Genomic DNA, 23,409 nt, shown 5'->3' on the forward strand with positions numbered 1-23,409 from the left:
CATACCCTTACCCGGATTTGAACCTGTAGCGTTCTGCATGCAAGGCAGGATATTAACCTCTGAGCTACAGGCTCGCTTCCGAATCATCTTTTACCAGGGAAGAGCCCTATATAAGTGCCGCCGCCCGTGTCTTTTGGAGTGGAAGCAGGGCTTAACAAAGATCTGTTGCAGGGATCTATTTTGGAATCCTCTTTGGTCTTGATGAGAGGCGGAGCATAAAAGACCCTCTTATCCCAAAGGGGTGAGGGGCTCATTCCCACCACCACCAGCAAACCCCTTGTTCGGACTCTGTCGCTGTGACTGCTCCCCGCAACGTCCACCCTCCGTCCCTCCCAACTCTCCGGCTACTCACGGTCATTGCACACCGGGCCGCCGTAGGAGGTCATGGTACAGTCACAGGTGTAGCCGTCCCATTGCTGAAGGCAGACGCCCTGGTTGGCGCAGGAATCCTCCGTACAGGTGGTGCTGGGACCTGGGGAGCAGGTGGAGGGGGCGGACGAGAGGAGGAAGCAGGGTCAGTGAGCAGACAGGTCCGATAAATCCGAATTTTGCAAAATATGGAGAAATTGGTACAAATGGCTCAAGCAGAAAAAAATACCACGAATCCCAGTCCCAAAGAGTCGGCCTCCTCCATGTTCCGTCAACCAGGCAATGTCGTTTGGCGGGGCCTTCTCTGTGGGGGCCCCGGCCCTCTGGAATCAGCTTCCCTTGGAGATTCGTACGGCCCACAACCTCCTCGCCTTCCGTAAGAGTCTGAAGAGTTATGCCACCAGGCCTGGGGCCTTTAGATCTTTGCCCCCTGCCCAATGAATGTGTTGAGAATGTGGAGTGAATGGAATTATTGATTTTTATGATTTGGGGGGAATTTTGTAGATTTTTAATTAGTTAATTGGATTAAGATATTGTGTATTATGTATTTTATATGTTGTGAGCGGCCCCGAGTCCTTAATTAATAAATAACATAAAATAAATAAATACATACAAAAACTGAAGGAAAAGCAAAACTAAACACGCCTTCCTTGTATATCCAAATAAAATGAAAATATAAAAACACCGCGGCATAAATCGATGGAACCTAAAACCCCTAAAAACGAATTTGTACCTTCCTCAAAAATACCCAAAATGAACACAATATAATATACAGAACTACAGAAAACAAACACACAATTCCACACAGTAGATACAAATACTTAATATTAGGCCGCTCGATAGTGATAGTCAACAATGTGGTTGACAAACTATGTCTTTTGTATAACAAACAAGTAGTATATGTATCTAGTGAAAGACAATACTGTATTAAGTGATGATAAGCAAATAATTATCTATGTGCATATATCGAACACCACTGAAACTGAACACTCTATATGTTCTATAAGTTTATAAGCTGATTTGTCTGTCTACTATTTTCATTTGTCTTTTCTTTTTTAATGTTTTGTTTGTTTAGATTGTTTTTTATATGTAGATTTTGTTTTTAAGTGGAGAGTTCCGAGCCAATGTGTGCAGTAAGGTTGATATTCCTGGAGGCGTCTGTAATATGGCAAATGATTTAGCTTTACTAGATAAGTGGTCAAAGCAATGGAAACTGCAGTTTAATGTTTCCAAATGTAAAATAAGGCACTTGGGGAAAAGGAATCCTCAATCCGAGTATTCGATTGGCAGTTCCTGGTTAGCAAAAACCTCAGAAGAGAAGGATTTAGGGGTAGTGATTTCTGATAGTATCCAAATGGGTGAACAGTGTGGTCAGGCAGTAGGGAAAGCGAGTAGAATGCTTGGTTGCATAGCTAGAGGTATAACAAGCAGGAAGAGAGAGATTATGATCCCGCTGTATAGAGTGCATTTGTGAGACCACATTTGGAATATTGTGTTCAGTTCTGGAGACCTCACCTACAAAAAGATATGGATAAAAGTGAACGGGTCCAAAGACGGGCTACAAGAATGGTGGAGGGTCTTAAGTATAAAGCTTATCAAGAAAGACTTAAGGAACTCCATCTGTATAGTCTGGAGGACAGAAGGGAAAGGGGGAACAACGGAAACATTTAAATATGTGAAAGGGTTAAATAAGGTTCAGCAGGGAGTGTTTTTAATAGGAAAGTGAAGCCAAGTACAAGGGTCCAAAATCTGAGGTTAGTTGGGGGAAAGATCAGAAGCAACGTGAGAAAATATTATTTGACTGAAAGAGTAGTAGATCCTTGGAACAAATGTCCACCAGACGTGGTTGGTAAATCCACAGCAACTGAATTTAAACACGCCTGGGATAAACATAGATCCATCCTAAGATAAAATACAGGAAATCGTATAAGGGCAGACTAGGTGGACCAGGAGGTCTTTTTCTGCTGTCCGTCTTCTAGGTTTCTAAATGCCACTGATTTTGTAATACTGCAATTTATGTTCCAGGTTTTCTGAGCTTGCACAGAGCACTGGTTCTTTGGCTGATGGGCTGCAACACTCACAAAAAAAGCTAAGTTAACACAACCAAAGGTGCATTTGGTGGCTGAGCCATTCAGGGTTGGCTTTATCCGGTGAAGTGTTAAGTGTTAATAAGCAAACTCCACCCCTGCGTTCACATAATGTTGGGATAAGGGGACAACGTCCTCACCTGCATTTGAGACGTGAACGGGTGTTTACCGAACGTAGCACACTCACGCCGTTTCCTCTTTGCTTAATCATAGCTTTACTGATTGAACTAATTGGCAGGGAAGGCGACACACGGGTGTCTGAAGCTGTTAATTCAAATGAGGTGGGGGGTTCACGCCCACCCAAGTGGCAGACAGGGCAGCCCCAGCCCCCCCCCTTCGCTTGTGTGTGGTCTGAGCCGAGGAAAGGGAGGAGAAAGCCTGATTAGAAGCACCCACCCAAATTAGGGGTCTCGTCCCCGAAGACGCACATTCACAGAACATGCAAGGCCCAAAGAGATGGTCGTTGGCTGACTTTGGGTCACAGCTTAATTCACTGGATGGATGGATGGATGGATGGATGGGAGGGAGGAAAGAAAGGAGGAAAAGGAGGGACGAAGCAAGACAGGGAGGGAGGGAAGGAGGGAGGAAGGAAAGGAGGAAGGAAGGAAGATAGGGAGAGAGGGAGAGTAGGAGGGAGAGAAGGAAGGAAGGAAAGGAGGAAAGAAGCAAGACAGGGAGGGAGGGAAGGAGGGAGGGAGGATGGAAGGAAGGAAAGGATGGGACGGAGGGAGGAAGCAAGACAGGGAGGGAGGGAGGAAGAAAGGAAGGAAGGAAAGGAGGGGAAGGAGGAACCAGAAAAGGAAAAGGGGAAAGGGAGGGAGGGAGAAAGCAAGACAGGGAGGGAGGGAGAAAAGGAAGGAAGGAAGGAAAGGAAAAAAGGAAGGAAGGAAAGAAGGAAGGAAGGAAGGAAGGAAAGGAGGGGAGGGAGGAAGGAAAGAAGGAAAGGAGGAAAGAAGCAAGACAGGGAGGGAGGGAAGGAGGGAGGGAGGAAGGATGGAAGGAAGGAAAGGATGGGACGGAGGGAGGAAGCAAGACAGGGAGGGAGGGAGGAAGAAAGGAAGGAAGGAAAGGAGGGGAAGGAGGAACCAGAAAAGGAAATGGGGAAAGGGAGGGAGGAAGCAAGACAGGGAGGGAGGGAGGGAAGGAATGAAAGGAAAAAAGGAAGGAAGGAAGGAAAGGAGGGGAGGGAGGAAGGAAAGAAGGAAAGAAGGAAAGGGAGGGAGGAAGCAAGAGAGACAGGGAAGGAGGAAGGAAAGGAAGGAAGGAAGGAAAGGAAGGAAGGAAGGAAGGAAGGAAAAAAGGAAGGAAGGAAATAGAGGGAGGAAGGAAAGAAATAAACAGGAGGTGCTCTGCTCCCTTCTCAAGGGCAACCTGCCCTCTCACAAATGCGGACAGGCTATCTTGAGCAGCCCTCCTTCCTGGTGGTCGGAGGGGAGGGGGAAGGGGATGGGGTCCCAGAGCCTGGTCCTTCATTGCCTGTTCAGGTTCTTTGAGGTTGAAAAGACCAAAGTGACCAGGGTCCATTGATGAATAGGGTCAAGGGGAACGGGGGTTGCGTCCCCCCCCCCTCTTTTAACGGATGTCCGAATTCAGCTCCCATCATCTTCCAGGGCTTCCAAAGGCCTCTCTTACCTGCTCCACCTTCCTTCTTCCTTTGGGCCCTTTCTCCTTTCTTCCCTGGACCACTGGGGGTGAAGCCCACCAATGCCAAACGCAGCTGAGCCCCCAACCCACCCGCCCCGCTGCCCACACCCCCCTTTGGCTTCTCACCGTCACAGCCCCTCTCGACGTGCCCGATCCGGTGCAGGGCGTCGGCGATGAGGTCTGGGAGTCGGCCGTTGAGGTCCACGGAGGCCAGGCAGCCCTGGAAACCGTCCCGAGAGGCCACCAGTTTGGGCAGGTTGTTGAACATGCTCTTGCTCAGGCCTCCGATGTACAGCTCCCCTGCAAGTCCCAAGAGAGGCAGGTGAGCAGCCCTGGCCCCCTTCCATTGGGGGAGGGGGGATGTCAAGGCTGGGGCTCCCCTTCTTTCGGACACAGAAGTGGGTCTTCGGAGAACTATTTGTCAGTCTATGCTGTCTCCCTTTCCTCTGACTTCTATGGGCTGTCCATCCATCTCTATATCTCTACTTCTATCCTGTCTGGCTCTCTGTCTATCTCCATATCTATCTATCTCTGTCTATTTCTTTCTATCTATCTATCTATCTATCTATCTATCTATCTATCTATCTATCTATCATTTTATTTTTCTCAATTTTTTTTTATTTTTCTCCACTACATCACACACAGATTTAGATGTATTTATCTTAAAATATTATTAATAATTACACATTTTTATCAATTGTTCAAACATCCATATCTTATTTCTGTCTTTGCATGAAACAACATCAGTCTGCCTATCTATCTATCTATCTATCTATCTTTCTATCTATCTATCTATCATCTCTCTCTTTCTATCTCTCTTCCATCTATCCATCTATCCATCCATCATCTATCCATGTTTTCCCCAAATAAGACCCTGTCTTATATTTTTTTGAACCCTGAAATAAACACTTGGCCTTATTGCCATGGACTCAAAAGCCCAATTGGGCTTATTATGAGGGGAGGTCTTATTTTGGAGGAAACAGAGTATACCTACCTACCTACCTACCTACCTACCTACCTATCTATCTATCTCTTTCATCTCTCTCAAATAGATTTATAATCTCTTTCTCTCTCTCTCTCTCTCTCTCTCTCTTTCAATCATCTATATATCTATCATCTATCTATCATCTCTCTTTCCCCCTTCCTATTATGTCCCTCTCTCTCTCTCCTTTCTATCGATCCATCATCTATCTATGTTTTACCCCAAATAAGACCCTGTCATATATATTTTTGAACCCTGAAATACGCGCTTTACCTTATTGCCACATATTCAAAAGCCAGATTGGGCTTGTTATCAGTGGAGGTCTTATTTGGGGGAAAACAGGGCAATCCTCGAGTTGCGACCATAACACATCACAGGATTGAGCCCCTGCTGAAATAGGGGGAGGGAACCCAGGTTTTCAATTAGCCTGTTGCAACCATTCTTCTCTGTTAAACTGGAGTTCAGCCTCTCCGCGGCCTTCAGCTTTCATCCTTAGCCAATTTTGCTGTCATGCTATCATTCTTGACTTATGACCACCATTGAACCCTATGTTTTTGTCGCTATGTGAGACATTTCTTGCCTGAGAGAAATAAGAATTATTTCTGTAAAAGCAAAAAGCGATAGTTATGCCATGTTTATTCTCTATATAATCTTATTAGGGAACATTGCGCAAGGAACGGAGTGTTCGTGAGAAAAGAGTTTGCAAAAACAAAGTTGTGAAACTATTATGACCAGGACATTAGTGGTCAATGCAAAATCTGGGCCAAAAAAAGCCAATTGCCAGAAAGCCAGCTGCCACGATAGCAGATGTCCTGTTAAAATAAACAATAGTTTGTAGATAAAGTATATCAGCTGTTGTTAAGGATGTAGCAATGATTGTGTGACAGTCATAAGCCACTTCTTGCAAGGCTTTGGACGTTAAACGGTCGCTAAATGAATTGTTGTTGCTATCTTGTACATGTTTGACAAACACATAAATAAATGAAATAAAGCCAAAGATTACCAGGATTAGACAAACCCCAGTTGGATATCCTTGTAAAGTTAAGCACTTCTAACACACAAGAGCTTCTATCAAACCCGCTTGGGGGGAAAGAAAATCACCCCACACATCCAGAAAATGTCACCTCCCCATTGCCCAAAATGCAGCCTTTTTTTTTGCTTTAGACCCAAAATGCTTTTTTACCCCCTTAATTATTTCTTCCATCCTTAAGGTCTCGAGAGCAGCTCAGAGCAGTTTTGTTAAAGGTCAAAGCCCACATTTAGATTAATTATGATGTCTACAGCTCTCTGTGTGTGTTATGCTCTGGATTCCTTTCGTTTAGCTTATTGAATTAGGGTTGTTTTTTTTAAATTTAAAATAACACAACCGTATCCAAACTGTCACACTTAAAAGCTAATTTAAACCCCCGAGAGCATGCAACCACCTCCCTCCGAGCAAAACATTTGCCCGTTCACGTTGGGTATTTCGCTCGATTAATGCCATGCACCGAACGGGCGCATCGTTCCGAGTGAATCGGCGGCAAACTCCGCATCTCCATGGCAGATTACGAGCCGCCGAGACCTTAACCACAAATGTCTTTTTTTTCCCCTCTCCATCCGCTTTGCAGTGGAGAAGCAATTAATTTTTTCGGGTCTCTGTGTTTCTCTCTTTGTTTTTTTAATTTAAAACAAGTGTTAGAAGCCTGGGCAAGACGTAACCAGCTCGCCACTGGACGGGAGGTTTTAAACGTTTCAAAATCCCACGTAGGGGAAAAGCCGGATTTTAGGAAGGGAGACCCCAAAGCAGTGATGGTTGAACCCTTTTTTTCTTTGTGTTCCGAAAGAGCGTGCTATCGCGCATGTGGGAGTGCCCACGCCCATAATTCAATGCCTGGGGAGGGCAAAAACAGCTTCCCCTGCCCCTCTGGAGGTCCTCTCCTGGTGCATGGCTTTGCGTGCCACTTTGGGCACACCTGCCATAGGTTTGCCATCGCGGCATAATATTGTGTCAAACAAATGGCTGTACAATCTCTTCTTGAAAACCTCCAGCATTCACAACTTCTGGAGGCAAGCAGTTCCACTGGTTAATCGTTCTCACTGTCAGGAAATTCCTCCTTGTTCCTAGGTGGCTTCTCTCCTTGATATGTTTCCATCGGAATAGAGCTGGAAGGCACCTTGGAGGCAGGGATGGGCTGCTGCCCCCCCATGAGGGGAAGACACAATGGGGATAGTAAATTTATTCTTCCTTCCTTTCTTTCTTCCTTCCTTCCTTCTTTCTTTCTTCCTTCCTTCTTTCTTTCTTTCTTTCTGCCTTCCTTCCTTCTTTCTTTCTGCCTTCCTTCCTTCTTTCTTTCTGCCTTCCTTCCTTCCTTCTTTCTTTCTGCCTTCCTTCCTTCTTTCTTTCTTTCTTTCTGCCTTCCTTCCTTCCTTCTTTCTTTCTGCCTTCCTTCCTTCTTTCTTTCTTTCTTTCTTTCTTTCTGCCTTCCTTCCTTCCTTCTTTCTTTGTGACTGCCTACCTTCTTTCTTTCTTTCTTTCTTCCTTCCTTCCTTCTTTCTTTCTTTCTGCCTTCCTTCCTTCCTTCTCTCTTTCTTTCTTTCTTTCTGCCTTCCTTCCTTCCTTCTTTCTTTCTTTCTTCCTTCCTTCCTTCTTTCTTTCTTTCTTCCTTCTTTCTTTCTTTCTTTCTGCCTTCCTTCTTTCTTTCTTTCTGCCTTCCTTCCTTCCTTCTCTCTTTCTTTCTTTCTTTCTGCCTTTTTTCTTTCTTCCTTTCTTTCTTCCTTCTTTCTTTCTGCCTTCTTTCTTTCTTTCTGCCTTCCTTCTTTCTTTCTTTCTTTCTTTCTGCCTTCCTTCCTTCCTTCTTTCTTTCTGCCTTCCTTCCTTCCTTCCTCCTTCCTTCCTTCCTTCCTTCTTGGATTTATATGCTGCCCTAATTGTCCTTCCTTCTCTAGTACCTTAGTATGACCCTTAATTACTTTTAAAATAGGAAATAATTAAATGGTACATTTTTACCCATAAATGCTTTAATCCTTTGAATCATTATCTAGAACTGAACTTTTAGAGCAGCTAAAGAAAATCGAGCTACTTGCCTAATCCGTTATCATACTGAACTTTGTGGGTTCGGTTCAAAACCTTAAAATGTTCCTGTGCTCCTCAACAAGTAACGCTGTGTCTATCATTTGTCCTTTTGGTGGCTATTCAAATAACGGGACTTCATCAATTGAAAAAGAGTCCAAGCACCTATTTGAAAACTTATCTTGGCCAGTAAACCACACCCACCCAGTCACATGACCTTTAAGCCACCCCCCCTGGTCACATGGCAGTCAAGCCACTCTTACCTGGTCACATGACCATCGAACCACACCCACACAATAAGCCACACCCACAGTGCAGCAGTAAAATTTTTGGCAGCCCATTACTGCTTGGAGGTCATCCAATCCAACCCCTTGCTGAAGCAGGAGATACTATAAAGCCCTTCATGGCATCGGACCAGAATATCTCCAGGACTGCCTTCTGCCGCACGAACCCCAGCGACCGATTAGGTCCCACAGAGTTGGCCTTCTACGGGTTGCGTCGACTAAACAATGCCGTCTGGCGGGACCCAGGGGAAGAGCCTTCTCTGTGGCGGCCCCAATGCTCTGGAACCAGCTCCCCCCAGAGATTAGAACTGCCCCACCCTCCTTGCCTTCCGTAAGCTCCTTAAAACTCACCTCTGCCATCAGGCATGGGGGAATTGAGGTATTCCCCCCCTCCTCTCCCCCAGGCCTATACTATTTATGTATGGTACGTCTGTGTGTATGTCTGGTTTAATAATGGGTTTTTTTTAAATTTATTAGATTTGTCATGAATTGTTTAATTGTATGCTGTGAGCCGCCCCAAGTCTACGGAGAGGGGCGGCATACAAATCGAATCAATAAAATAAAATAAATAAATAAGTACTAGATCACAAATTCTGCTTGCCATATAACCTCTTTGTGATCTAGCCATAAAGAATAAATTAGAATCGCTCTTTGATATGTAAATAAAATGCAGATCCAGGCTTAGAAGAATGTTAAAGATGTTTGTACAGACCCTCCAATTGGGGGTGGGGTATGTATGTTGTTAGGTGATGGGTGCACCTTCACAGGGCACTGTTTTATGTTGTATGATGTGCAGTCTGTGTGTGTGTAACATTTAAAAAAACAATTAAAAAAATGTATAAAGAAATAAATAAATGAATGAATGAATGAATAAATAAATAAATTTGAACGAGGCTGTCGCAGCCAAAAGCCATTTTCACTGTGTTGTGGTTCAGCCTGAGGCAGATCAAAGGCCAACTGCGTCTCTGCTGGCTCCATGCCCGGAGGAGGCTGACAGCGAAGAGGAGGGGGCTGGGCAGTCGGACGGGGGAGAGTCCAGTCAGGAATGTGACGAGGAAGAACAGCATGGGAGCCATAGTTCCCTCTAAGCTGAGCAGTGAGCAATCGCTCACTTAAAAATCATCATCAACTCAGAGTTTTTTAAACCTGCCCAGAAGCCGAGAGGGAAAAAGTGAGAGGGAAAGAGTGCCGCCCAGTCCCGAAGGGACTGCCGCTCAGACACTATACTTTTCCGCCCACACCAGAAAAAAATTAGAGGGGACATTGATGGGAGCCCCGGGGAGGGGCTCTCCCCAGCCAGTAGCTTGGAGTCTTTGGAGTCATTAGGTGACGAAGCACAAGCTGTCATTAACATGCGACAGAGACGTCTAGATCAAAGGAAGGATCAATTGAAGCAACACTATCAGCATTGAATAAGGAACACCAGGGCTTGGGTGTGGTCCTCATTAGCAGGGAAGGGTTTATAAGGCAGGCAAGCTCTTGAAGCCATGTGGAGTGTTATCAGTTTGGAGTTGCTGTAACCTGAATTGTTTTCTCGGCGTTTTTGTTCCTGGCTCGTGGCCCAGCAGTCCTGAAGAACCGTGGGAGGTGTATGTCTGTTATCTACAGCCTCGTCTTGGCAGCAAGAATCCTATATTGATGCATGGACAATTGCCTTCGTGCATATATTTGGAGTTCCAGTGTTTTCCTGCTTTGTAAGGACATTACTCCGACACTCCGCAGTCTGCATTGGTTGCCGATCAGTTTCCGGTCACAATTCAAAGTGTTGGTTATGACCTATAAAGCCCTTCATGGCACCGGACCAGAATATCTCCGGGACTGCCTCCTGCCGCACGAATCCCAGCGACCGGTTAGGTCCCACAGACTTGGCCTTCTTCGGGTCCCGTTGACTAAACAATGTCATCTGGCGGGACCCAGGGGAAGAGCCTTCTCTGTGGGGGCCCCGACCCTCTGGAACCAGCTCCCCCCTGAGATTAGGATTGCCGCCACCCTCCCTGCCTTTCGTAAACTTCTTAAGACCCACCACTGCCGTCAGGCATGGGGGAACTGAAACACCTCCCCCTTGCCCATGTTGTTTTGTTGATTGATTGACTGTGTGCCTGTTTTTTATATATATTGGGGTTGTTTTAGGAAAGTACTAATTTTAAATTGTAATTAGATTGATGGGCATTGGATTTTTATTATGTACTGTTTCTTATTATTGTTGTGAGCCGCCCCGAGTTTGCGGAGAGGGGCGGCATATAAATCCAATAAATCTAATCTAAATCTAATTTTCTGTTAGCTTCGTTTCGCTTGAACATTATAAAACTGTATTTGAATTTTACCGGTGTGTCTGGCTTATCTTTTTGGGTTGGTCATAGCTTCCGGAGTGACCCAGACAGAACACACTGGCAGAGCGCTTGGGCTGCTATAGGCGCCCCAACCTGAATGACATCATGGTGGCCACACCCCACACTGACCACGCCCCCCCAAGGTCAAAGACAATGCTGATGTGGCCCTCAATGAAATCGAGTTTGACACCCCTGCCCTATGCCATTCCAGAGAAATGGCTCTAGTGATCCAACACTCACATCTGGTGGCAAGCTGTTCCATTGGCTAATTGTCCTCCCTGTTAGGAATTTTGCCTCTTCCAGGTTGCTTCCCTCCTTGGTTAGTTTCTATCTACACTGTATTGTTTTCTTGTCCTGCCTTCAGATGCTTTGGAGCAGCGGTCCCCAAACTACGGCCCACGGGCCGGATGCAGCCCGCTGAGGTCTTTTAACCGGCCCACGGCAGCACACGAGATTTTACCGATCGATTTAATAAGAGGGAGAAATAGAGAGGGAGAGAGAAATGAAGAGGAGAGATAGAAAGGGAGAGAGAGAAAGGGAGAAATAGAGAGTGGGGGAAGGAGAGAAAGTGTGAGAGATACAAAGAGGGAGAGTTAGAAAGAGAGTGAGTGAGAGAAAGAGAGGAGAGAAAGAAAGAGAAAGAGATAGAGAGGGAGAGAGAAAGGAAGAGGGAGAGTTAGAAAGAGTGTGAGTGAGAGAAAGAGAGAAGAGAGAGAAAGAAAGAGAAAGAGGGAGAGATAGAGAGGGAGAGAGAAAGGAAGAGGGAGAGATGGGAAGAGAGAGAGTGAGAGAAAGAGAGAAGAGAGAGAAAAAGAGAAAGAGAGAGAGATAGAGAGGGAGAGAGAAAGGAAGAGGGAGAGATGGAAAGAGAGAGAGTGAGAGAAAGAGAGAAGAGAGAGAGAGAAAGAGAAAGAGGGAGAGATAGAGAGGGAGAGAGAAAGGAAGAGGGAGAGAAAGAGAGAGAGGGAGAGAAAGAGAGAAGAGAGAGAGAGAAAGAGAAAGAGGGAGAGATAGAGAGGGAGAGAGAAAGGAAGAGGGAGAGATGGAAAGAGAGTGAGTGAGAGAAAGAGAGAAGAGAGAGAGAGAAAGAGAAAGAGGGAGAGATAGAGAGGGAGAGAGAAAGGAAGAGAGAGAGATGGAAAGAGAGAGAGAGAGAGAAAAATGAGAAAATGATGGAGGGAAAGAACGAGGGAGAGGAAAATGAAACAAATGAGAGAAAAGGAAGAGGGAAGAGAGAAGTGGAGAGGGAGGAGGGAGGGAAGGAACGAAGGAGAAATGGAGTTTGTTGATTTAAGTTTAAATTTACTTGTTAATAAAGAAGTATACATTACTTTATTACTTAATTATTAATTACTTAATTACTTATTACTTCTTTATTTTAAATATTGTATTTGTTCCCATTTTGTTTTTTACTTTAAATAAGGTATGTGCAGTGTGCATAGGGATTTATTCATAGGGGTTTTTTTTATAGTCCGGCCCTCCAACAGTCTGAGGGACAGTGAACTGGACCCCTGTGTAAAAAGTTGGGGGACCCCTGCTTTGGAGAATAGGTTGACCCTCAGATATTGAAAGACTGTTATCATGTCACACACACACACACCCTAGTCATGTGCTGGGTTAAATTACAAAATTCTTAGGTTTTGCGCACACAGATTCTCAGCAAAATGTATCCAAATGCATCAGATGGAATAATTATTCAGCTAGGCCGGCAAATGTATAAATTCGATCGATCCATCCATCCATCGGTGGACAGGAAGCTATTAATTTTCAAACACGGTGATCCAAATATCAACAACGCATAAATATCTAATCTAGTACTAGCCATGCTTCTTAATTACCCCATTAAATCAATGACAATATCCCTTTTTTTTAAAAAAAGCATACCCATTCTCCATAATAAAATTTTATTGAGATGTGCAAACATTTAGAGAGTCAAGGGGCAATTAATGATTTTGCTGCCTACGCAGATTATTGAATGAAAAGTTAAATCTCATTAGAGGTCAGTAAACACTAATGTTGAAATGTTTTTTCCTATCCGAGGCCACTGACTTCCTAAAATCTAGCCATGGGTTTCCAAAGAGGTCCTGAAGGATTTGTTGTCCTTCCCAATTCTTGTGCAGCTTTTCAAATTGTATATGTTTCTCACCCAGATATACAAACCTATGAATCAAGAATAGTCCTAAAAATGCGAGTTCCAGGTACATACGTGAATGATGAGGCAGCAGCCATCTCGATCACCGGAACATAGAGACTTTAATAAAACCACTTAGCTTTCGTTAGCGTGCTGCTAACTTCGTCAGAGTATTAAAATGCCGTGGGAGACAAACATCTTTATAAAGCATTACTCAGTCTGCTCATTGCCCGCGTCACGGGGCCACACCCTTCCCTCCCCCCTGCGGTGAGCCTAATTGTGGGCTTAATCCTGCTGGCTGAAGGGAGATCTACCGCTTTTGCTCGTGTCTGTTGCCTTTTTCCCTCCCCAAGGGAGGGGGTGGAGTTGTGAGGCAATGCTTCGGAGGTGTTTGGTATTCCTTTCTTCCCCCCATTGTCGTTGTTACTTTCTATAGTGGTACATGTCTGCTCTTGCAATTTTTTTACCCATGTCCTCGTCCTAGGTCTACACTGTTCTAATCCCCCCTTGTCCTCTATGTTAGACTTAAATTGTGCCCCTCCACCTCTACCTCCGTATTGCTCCAGTATGTTCCCTTGTTTCTCGTGGGGGGTTATCCCACCCTCATTTGGCTGGTTTCTATGTCTGGCCTGGGGAATTCTGCTGGGGGCTGTGTCCAATCTTAATGACCCATCTCCTTTAAGTCGTTGTTGGTGCCTTAAAGCCTGGTATGCCGATGGCATATCGATGTGTCTATTTAAAGAGTTTTCATTCGAGAACCAGGCTTCTTTTAGGAGGCGACCTCCCTTGGTTTCATCCCGTGCCAGAATTCCACCCCCTCCCTTGGGGAGGGAAAAAGGCAACCAACACGAGCAAAAGCGGTAGATCTCCCTTCAGCCAGCAGGATTAAGCCCACAATTAGGCTCACCGCAGGGGGGAGGGAAGGGTGTGGCCCCGTGACGCGGGCAATGAGCAGACTGAGTAATGCTTTATAAAGATGTTTGTCTCCCACGGCATTTTAATACTCTGACGAAGTTAGCAGCACGCTAACGAAAGCTAAGTGGTTTTATTAAAGTCTCTATGTTCCGGTGATCGAGATGGCTGCTGCCTCATCATTCAAACCTATGAATTTATTTATTTATTTATTTATTTATTCATCAGATTTGTATGCCGCCCCTCTCTGCAGACTCGGGGCGGCTCACAGCAACAACAATACAATGTAAACAAATCTAATATTTAAGTTAATTTAAAAAAAAACCCCAATTTAGAAACCAATCATACATTGTTCCATTTGGGGGTGGTCAATGTGTTATGAAGACTGCAGAAAAGGAATCGGATAATAATAAAAAGGTACTAATGAGATTAATATTAGTCTATTATCATTATCATGATATTAGGAACCACCTGCTACCGCACGAATCCCAGCAGCCGATAAGGTCCCACAGAGTTGGCCTTCTCCGCATCCCGTCGACTAAACAATATCGTTTGGCGGGCCCCAGGGGAAGAGCCTTCTCTGTGGTGGCCCCTCTGGAACCAACTCCCCCCGGAGATTAGAACTGCCGGCACCCTCCCTGTCTTTCGTAAACTACTCAAGACTCACTTATACCGCCAGGCATGGGGGAGTTGAGACACCTTTCCCCCAGGCTTTTTTATACTTTGTTTTATGTTTGGTATGAATGTGCTGTTTGGTTTTTAAAAAAAAATAATGATAGGGTTTTATATGTTTTTTAATATTAGATTTGTTCCACTACTATATTGTTTTTATTACTGTTGTGAGCTGCCCTGAGTCTTCGGAGAGGGGCGGCATACAAATCTAATATATTATTATTATTATTATTATTATTATTATTATTATTATTATTATTATTATTATTATCGTTCTTGTTGTTATTGTTGTTGTTTGTTGTTATTATTATTATCATTATCATTATTAAATGAGATTAATATTAATCCAGTATTTGTCACACACAAAAAAGAATCAATTTATTTTCCAAAGCACCCAAAGACAGGACGAGCAACAACGGATGGAAACTAAACAAGGAGAGAAGCAACCTGGAATTAAAGAGAAACTTCCTGAGAGTGAGAACAATTAACCAGTGGAACAGCTTGCCACCAGATATTGTGGGGGCTCCAACACTGGAGGCTTTTAAGAAGAGACTGGACAGCCATTTGGTATACCACTGGTGTCCTGTTTTAGCACGGGGGTTGGACTAGAAGACCTCCAAGGTCCCTTCCAATTCTGTGATCTCAAATGTTTCCAACATTCTTCTAATTTCTACTAAATCTGCACTTCTATTCTACTAGTTTTTCTCATCATTCCTTTCACCCATTTCCTCCCATGTTGACTGTATGACTGTAACTTGTTGCTTGTATCCTAAGATTTTTATTAATACAGTATTGCTTCTTCATTGCTTATTTGACCCCTATGACAATCATTAAGTGTCGTACCACATGATTCTTGACAAATGTATATTTTATTTTATGTACGCTGAGAGCATATGCACCAAGACAAATTCCTTGTGTGTCCAATCACACTTGGCCAATAAAATTTCTATTCTTCTATTCTATTCTATTCTAATTTCTTAAGATCTCCCTGAATTGTCCTTTAAGGTCCCTGAATTTGAATTGTCAGTAAATTTGCCAACCCTTCACTTAACAACAATGGCAAGAAAGGACGTACAGCGGGGCAGAAGTCACTTTACAAATGTCTTGCTTAACGATGTAATTTTTGGCCTCGATTGTGGTCGTAAATCGAGGACCGCCTGCAATATATTTCCTTCCTAAGCTTTGCATTTAACCCTGGTATTCCCCTTGGGTCTAAAAGGACCCGAAACGAAGTTTGAGACCCTATAAAAAATTTTCCCTGCATATCTGAAACTTGAAATTCCATGACTTTTTCTCATTTGAGGGGTTCTTTCTAAGGGTGGTGGGTTTTTTGGGGAGGGAGGGGGTGTATAGTTTTTGCTGGGCAAAAAAAGTTACCAATGTTACCCTCCTTTTAGACCCGGAGTATAAAAAGGTTGGTTCTAGCTACCAGAATGGTCTTTTTGAATACTTTTTTCACTAGTATACTAATTTGAACATTTCTGAACACAATGAAATTAAAATTGAAGAAATAATGCTTATTTGTTTATTTTGCTCATCAACACCCCCCCCCCTTTTGTGAAATGTGGTTCATTTTCATCTTTGCAGCCTAATCTAGATGAAAATGAACAAAATTTCACAAAAAGGGGGGGAGTGGGGTTTGATGAGGAAAATAAACAAATAAGCATTATTTTTTCACTTCAATTCTCATTTCATTGTCTTCAGAAATGTTCAAATTAGCATACTAGTGAAAAAAGTATTCAAAAAGACCATTCCGGTAGCTAGAACCAACCTTTTTATACTCCGGGTCTAAAGGAGGGTAACAAGCGTATAGTAAATAGAAGGAGAAGATCAGGGTTAAAGAGCTTTCATGGATTTTTGCCTATTTTTCCCCCTGAAGGCCTAAATGTCGCCCCCTGGTGTCTCAATCGGGAGCTGCTGCTTTGTTGACTTTTCATTGCTTACAGAGTTCGGCACACCATATTCAACCAGTTCGTACCAATTCGGGCGAACTGGTAGTAGCCATCAGCTCTATGCCGTCCTATTTAGCCATATTTTCAAGCCGTGCGCATATGTGCAAGCTGCAAAGCGCATGCACGAGAGGCTATGGGCATGTATATCTTCTTTTCTATTCTTTCATAGCTATATTTTACTATGAGTATCTCCTCTATAACCTTCATCATGTATTTTACTATGTGTATATACAGTGGTCCCCCGAGTTTCGCGATCCCGATCTTCGCTAAACGCTATGTCGCGATTTTTCCACCCGGAACCATCTGCGCATGCGCCCCTTTTTTCTATGGCCACGCATGCGTAGATGGTGGAGTTTGCGTTCCCCCGGCAGATCAGCTGCTGGGCGGCTTCCCTGGGTCTTCCCCCTCTTGCTGGCGGGAGGGCGAGCGGCGGGCATCAGCGAGGAGCCGGGGTTTCCCCTTTGCGTGGGCGGCCGGTAAGACCCCAGGGCCGCTTCCCAGCTGAGTCCCGAAGCCAAACGCGGAAGTTCGCCTTTGCCTTCTGGCTTCAGGACTCAGCTGGGAAGCGGCGCGAGCGAACGGCGTGGGCGGGCGAAGGGCGGGCGAGCGGCGGGCGCGCGGGCAGGCAGGCGGCGGACAAGCGGCGGGCGGACAAGCGGCGGGCGGACAAGCGGCGGGCGCGGCAGCAGCGAGGAGTTTGCGTGGGCGGCGGGGAAATCCCAATCTTCAGCTCCTCGCTGCTGCGGCGGAAGTAAAAACACCATCTGCGCATGCGCAGATGGTGTTTTTACTTCCGCACCGCTACTTCGCGAAGAATCGATTGTCGCAAGGGGTCCTGGAACGGAACCCTCGCGATAATCGGGGGACCACTGTAGTGTATTGCAGTGTTTCCCAACCTTGGCAACTTGAAGATATTTGGACTTCAACTCCCAGAATTCCCCAGCCAGCAAATGCTGGCTGGGGAATTCTAGGAGTTGAAGTCCAAATATCTTCAAGTTGCCAAGGTTGGGAAACACTGGTGTATTGGACAAATTAAATAATTAAATAATTAAATAATTAAATAATTAAATAATTAAATAATCAAATAATCAAATAATCAAATAATCACATAAATAAATAAATAAATAAATAAATAAATAAATAAATAAATAAATAAATAAATAAATAAATAAATAAATAAATAAATAAATAAATAAATAAATAAATAAATAAATAAATAAATAAATAAATGTGTTTACATGTACGCTCAACCGGTAGGGAAATGATGGGAATTCCCACCTCTCTCTCCCCCAGTTATGGGTTCTGTAGTTCTGACCGCAGGCCTTTCAACTCCCCGGAGGACCCCACATTGTGGCTCACCTTTGAGGTCCAGGTTGCGGGCCCCGTTGGAGTGCTGTGTGACGGTGCGCGAGTCGATCTTCAGCGTGTGGACGTTGCTAGTGTCGCGGGACACAATGACGTTGTGCCACTGGTTGTCGTTCACCGGCTTGTCGGAATTCCCCTTCATCAGCGACGGCCCGTTGCCCAGGTCGAAAACGTAGTGGATGTACCTAGCGGTTGGCCGGAAGAGGAAGAAATCGGGGGGGGGAAGAGAGAGAGAGAGAGAGATTCAGTCCAATCGGTTCTGCCTTTCAGCCCAAATGAGGACGTGGGCAGTAGGTGACTCACGCCAGCCAGCCAAGCCACACCGTCCAGAGAAAAACAGCTGACCAAGGCGGAGAATTTCATTCCAATTCCTCACCAGATATAAATATTTTTAAAGATTATTTTGGCCTCCAAGGGCCTAATTGTACAAGGACAGAAGAATGCAAAGGCCAACCCAGAGCAAGTGTCTTCTGACCCCCTTAGCAGCCATTTCACTCCAAAGTGGGAGGGGAGGAGGAGGAAGAGGAGGAGGAGGGGATTAAGCTCAAATGCCTGGGTCTCCATAAAGGCAGGATCCCCTCTGCACAACCCTTTCTATCATCTGCCTGCAATAGGAGACCCCAGTACTGGGCTGGGGGCTGAGTGCCCGGAGAGCCCAAAGGATGGAGGGAGGGGAGGAAAAATCTGAGATGGTCATTTGGCTTGATTGGGATTCCTAAAAAGAGTGGAGAGAGAGGAAGAGAGGGGGGAGGGAGGGAGGCAAGAAAAGAGAGAGAAATAAGACAGGAGGAAGGAAGGAAGGAAGGAAGGAAGGAAGGAAGGAAGGAAGGAAGGAAGGAAGGAAGGAAGGAAGGAAGGAAGAGGGTAAGAAACTGTTTCTTTAAAGCAGAATTTGTTATGGACCAACAGATGTTCATTAATTGGATTTAAACATGCCTGGGATAAACATAGATCCATCCTAAGATAAAATACTGTACTAGAAATAGTATAAGGGCAGACTAGATGGACCGTGAGGTCTTTTTCTGCCGTCAATCTTCTATGTTTCTATGTTAGTCCTATGGTTCTTCAGTGAATCTGCCTTCAGATCCATTGAGGGGGGGGCACCACATGGGGCCAGTGAGGATGGAGCAAATCAGCAAATAGCTGTTGAGGGTGCTTCAGGTTCTGTCCTGGAGGTGGGATTAACCCCCCCAACCCCCCCCTTCAAATGTCAGAGGACACAGCGTGACCATTGTCATTGCCACGTGCTTGGCTGACGGCACATCCGCCTAGCCTCGTGGGGGGCCCTCTAGTAGAGCCCAAAAGCTGACGCCGTCATTCTGCCCGCCCGCCCGTCGGCGCCCCCTCACCCTTTGACTAGCTCCACCACGATGAAGTCGTTGCCGTTGCCGCTGTTGAAGAGGATGAGCCCGTCGGTGGCCGTGGTCTTGAACTGGAAGAAGAGGTGCATGGAGGCGTAGGCCTGGAGCGTGGCCAGCGCCAGGTAGCTGGCTTTGCTCTTGAAGGTGACCGGGTCGGCGATGATGCTGCGCAGGCCGAAGCGGGCGTTGAGCTCGCAGTAGCTGATGTCGCCGTTCTTGCAGAGGTCCATGTAGGGCATCCCGTTGAAGACCAGGCTGCTCAGGTGGCCAATGAAGTTGGAGGGCACCATGGAGATGAAGCGCCGCTCCGTCATGATGCCCGTCTCGATGTTGTGGAACTCCAGGCGGGTGTGGGCGCCCGCCATCTGCCCTGCTTGGGCCAAGCAAAGGGGCGGGAGGGGGAAACGTCAGCATGGGCGAGGCCGCAGCAGGGAGGGGATGCCGCCGGGAGACCCGGAAGGGAGAGGCTACATGGGGGGAGGGGGGCACGGAGCCCAGAGCCTGGCAAAGACCCCCTGCCACCAATTAATTAATGAGGATAGGGCTGGCAGGGACCTCGGAGGTCTGTTAGTCCAACCCCCTGTCCAAGCAGAAGCTCCTATGTCATTTCAATCAATCGATCAATCAATCGATGAGGTTAGAGCTACCAGGGACCTCGGAGGTCTGCTAGTACAACCCCCTGTTCAAGCAAGAGAAATCTGACTGATTGATTGATTGATATGATATAGGATCTCCTTCTTAAGCAGGGGGATGGACTAGCAGACCTCTGAGATCCCTGAGTCTCAGGAGAAGGGCAGCATAGAAATATTATTATTATTATTATCATCATTATTATTGTCGTCATCATCATCATCATCATCATCATCTAACATTTGCAGAATTCCTAACAATTTGCACAAACTGTGCCACTCTGAGTCTCAGGAGAAGGGTGGTATAGAAATATTATTATTATTATTATTATTATTATTATTATTATTATTACTATTACTATTACTATTATCATCATCATCATCATCATCTAACATTTGCAGAATTCCTAACAATTTGCACAAATTGTGCCACTCTGAGTCTCAGGAGAAGGGTGGCATAGAAATATTATTATTATTATTATTATTATTATTATTATTATTATTATTATTATTATTATTATTATTATTATCATTATTATTATTATCATCATTATTATTATTATTATTATTATCATCATCATCATCATCATCATCATCTAACATTTGCAGAATTCCTAACAATTTGCACAAACTGTGCCACCCTGAGTCTCAGGAGAAGGGTGGCATAGATATATTATTATTATTATTATTATTATTATTATTATTATTATTATTATTATTATTATTATTACTATTATTACTATTATTATATTACTTCTACTACTACTACTAATTATTATTATTATTATTATTATTATTATTATTATTATTATTATTATTATTATTATTATGGTGGAAGGTCTTAAGCATAAAACGTATCAAGAAAGACTTAATGAACTCAACCTGTATAGTCTGGAGGACAGAAGGGAAAGGGGGGACATGATCGAAACATTTCAATAAGGTTCAGGAGGGTTTAAGTGTTTTTAATACGAAAAGTGAACACAAGAACAAGGGGACACAATCTGAAGTTAGTTGGGGGAAAGATCAGAAGCAACGTGAGAAAATATTAATTGACTGAAAGAGTAGTAGATCCTTGGAACAAACTTCCAGCAGACGTGGTAGATAAATCCACAGTAACTGAATTTAAACATGCCTGGGATAAACATATATCCATCCTAAGATAAAATACAGAAAATAGTATAAGGGCAGACTAGATGGACCATGAGGTCTTTTTCTGCCGTCAGACTTCTATGTTTCTATTATATTACTACTACTACTACTACTACTACTACTACTACTACTACTAATAATAATAATAATAATAATAATAATAATATTTCTATGCCACCTTTCTCCTGAGATTCAGAATGGCACAGTTTGTGCAAATTGTTAGGAGCTGTGCAAATGTTAGGTTTCGTGCACATTTGTTTTAATGTGCAAGAAATCTAACATTTGCGCAACTCCCTGTCCCAAAACAGCGCTGGGTGGGGGAGAGAAATCTCCGGAGATCTGGGAAGCCACAGGTGGCAGAAAACAAGGACAACACTCCCATGCGCAGGCGGGCCCGGAAGCCTGCAGAGCAGAGATCCGAAAATCAATCGGCCGCTAAGCTGGGTGACCGCTTGCCTGCCCGCAAAGATGTCTGTCTCCATGTGCCGCCTGTGGCATGCTTGCCATAGGTTCACCTTCACGGCCGTATTCCATTTCGGACCGGTGGATGATCACTTGTCCACTTCTGTTTCCACCTTCCCTTCTCGGCAGCCCATCCATCACCCTCTGAATCCAGACTGCAATGCAATCCCAGCGACCGATTAGGTCCCACAGAGTGGGCCTTCTCCGGGTCCCGTCAACTAAACAATGTCGGTTGGCGGGCCCCAGGGGAAGAGCCTTCTCTGTGGCGGCCCCGGCCCTCTGGAACCAACTCCCCCCAGAGATTAGAACGGCCCCTACTCTCCTTGCCTTTCGTAAGCTCCTTAAAACCCACCTTTGTCGTCAGGCATGGGGGAACTGAGACATCTCCCCCGGGCATATACAATTTATGAATGGTATGTTTGTATGTATGTTTGTTTAGTAAATGGGGTTTTAAAATATTTTTAAACTATAATTTAGATTTGTTATGAACTGTTTCATTTTGTTGTGAGCCACCCCGAGTCTGCGGAGAGGGGCGTCATACAAATGTAAATAATAAATAAATAAAATAAATTCATCATCGTCATCGCTATGGCAGCCAGTCCTCAACTTATGACCACAATTCGGCCCAACGCTTAACGCTGCTAAGGGAGAAAGTTGTGAAGGGCGTTTCGCATTTACGACTTTTCTCGCCCCGCGTTCGTTAAGGGAAGCCACCGCGGTTCTTAAATTCATCGCTCGGTCGTAAAGTGAATCCGGCTCCTCCCACTGACTTCACTTGCCAGGAGGTCACCAATGGGGAATCGCCTGACCCCCCGGGAGATTGCAACCGTCGTAAATGTGAGTCAACTGGCAAGCGCATGAATGTAAACCACGTCACCATGCCGCAGTCATAAGTGGAGGAAACAGTCTTTTTTTTACCCCACAGTGCCATCGTAAATTTGAACAGTCACTAAACAAACTGTTGTAAATTGAGGACTAGCTGCAATGGCTATGAATGCTCCTCCTTGCTGTTAATCCTGATTTAAATCTTGCGGGCTGGGTTTGAATCAGATCTGCTTTTCTGGCTCGGCACAATCCGATTAATTCACGTATGAGCCAATTAAATTGAACACTAATCAGACTAGCCAAGTGGATACGTCCACAATTACACAGCCACAAATGGGCGGATAGGTACAGCGTGCAAGGCCACAACACGGCAAACCAGGTTTGCTTGGGTTTTTTTAAAAAAACATTGCAGAATGGCAGCTGGAAACCGAAATCCAGCTGTTTAGTTTCCAAGCCTTGGTCTGAATCTCCCCCTAGTGGCGAAAGCGGGTGGTTGTTTAAGATTACGAATCAGGGAAGGGGGGGGGAAAGGGACAGTTTCTAAGGTTGTTCACTGCCCTCTTGTGGCAGAAAGGAGGAATGGCAATGGTTCATTTTTTTTCCACTCCCAGGTATTGAACACAAGCGATGAGCAGAATTGGGTTAGTCCAGGGGTCGGCAAAGTTGGCTCTTCCCAGACTTGTGGACTTCAATTCCCAGAATCCCTGAGCTAGCATGATTGGCTTAGGAATTCTGGGAGTTGAAGTCCACCAGTCATTGAAGAGCCAACTTTGCCGACTCCTGGGTTGGTCTATGGCAGCGATGATGACAAACCTTTTTTGGTTCGTGTACCAAAGTGTGTGTGTGTGTGTTAGCACCTGCGCATATACCCTAACCCATTCCCTCCCCCCCCAAACACTATGCCCCCCTCCTTACGCACGCTTACGATGCCTCACTGAAACCTGGGATGGTGAAAAAAACCCACCCACCGGAAAAACCGGAAGTTTGGAAAAACGGACTTCCGGTTTGTCTGTTGTGCTGTTTTTTGCACTCCAGAGCCGTCAGGAAAGCTTCTTGAAGCCCCAGAGCAGGGGTCTTCAAACTTGGCAACTTTAAGACTTGTGGACTTCAACTCCCAGAATTCCTCTGCTAGCTATGCTGGCTGGAGAATTCTGGGAGTTGAAGTCCACAAGTCTTAAACTTGCCAAGTTTGGAGACCTCTGCCCC

The 23,409-nt window shown here is 45.0% G+C and overlaps 1 protein-coding gene across 1 annotated transcript in view; it reads right to left on the minus strand.

Moving 5' to 3' along the window:
* Positions 1-23,409, minus strand: part of NRXN2 (neurexin 2) — a 619,785-nt gene that overhangs the window by 305,234 nt on the left and 291,142 nt on the right. The window contains exons 10-13 of the mRNA XM_070766693.1: positions 19,127-19,508; positions 17,772-17,962; positions 4,227-4,400; positions 353-472 (exon numbers count right to left, since the gene is read on the minus strand). Coding sequence (XP_070622794.1) covers positions 353-472; positions 4,227-4,400; positions 17,772-17,962; positions 19,127-19,508 — 867 coding nt within the window. The remainder of the gene's footprint in view (positions 1-352; positions 473-4,226; positions 4,401-17,771; positions 17,963-19,126; positions 19,509-23,409) is intronic.

Source organism: Erythrolamprus reginae, chromosome 13, assembly GCF_031021105.1.
Source record: "Erythrolamprus reginae isolate rEryReg1 chromosome 13, rEryReg1.hap1, whole genome shotgun sequence".
NCBI lineage: Eukaryota > Metazoa > Chordata > Lepidosauria > Squamata > Dipsadidae > Erythrolamprus > Erythrolamprus reginae.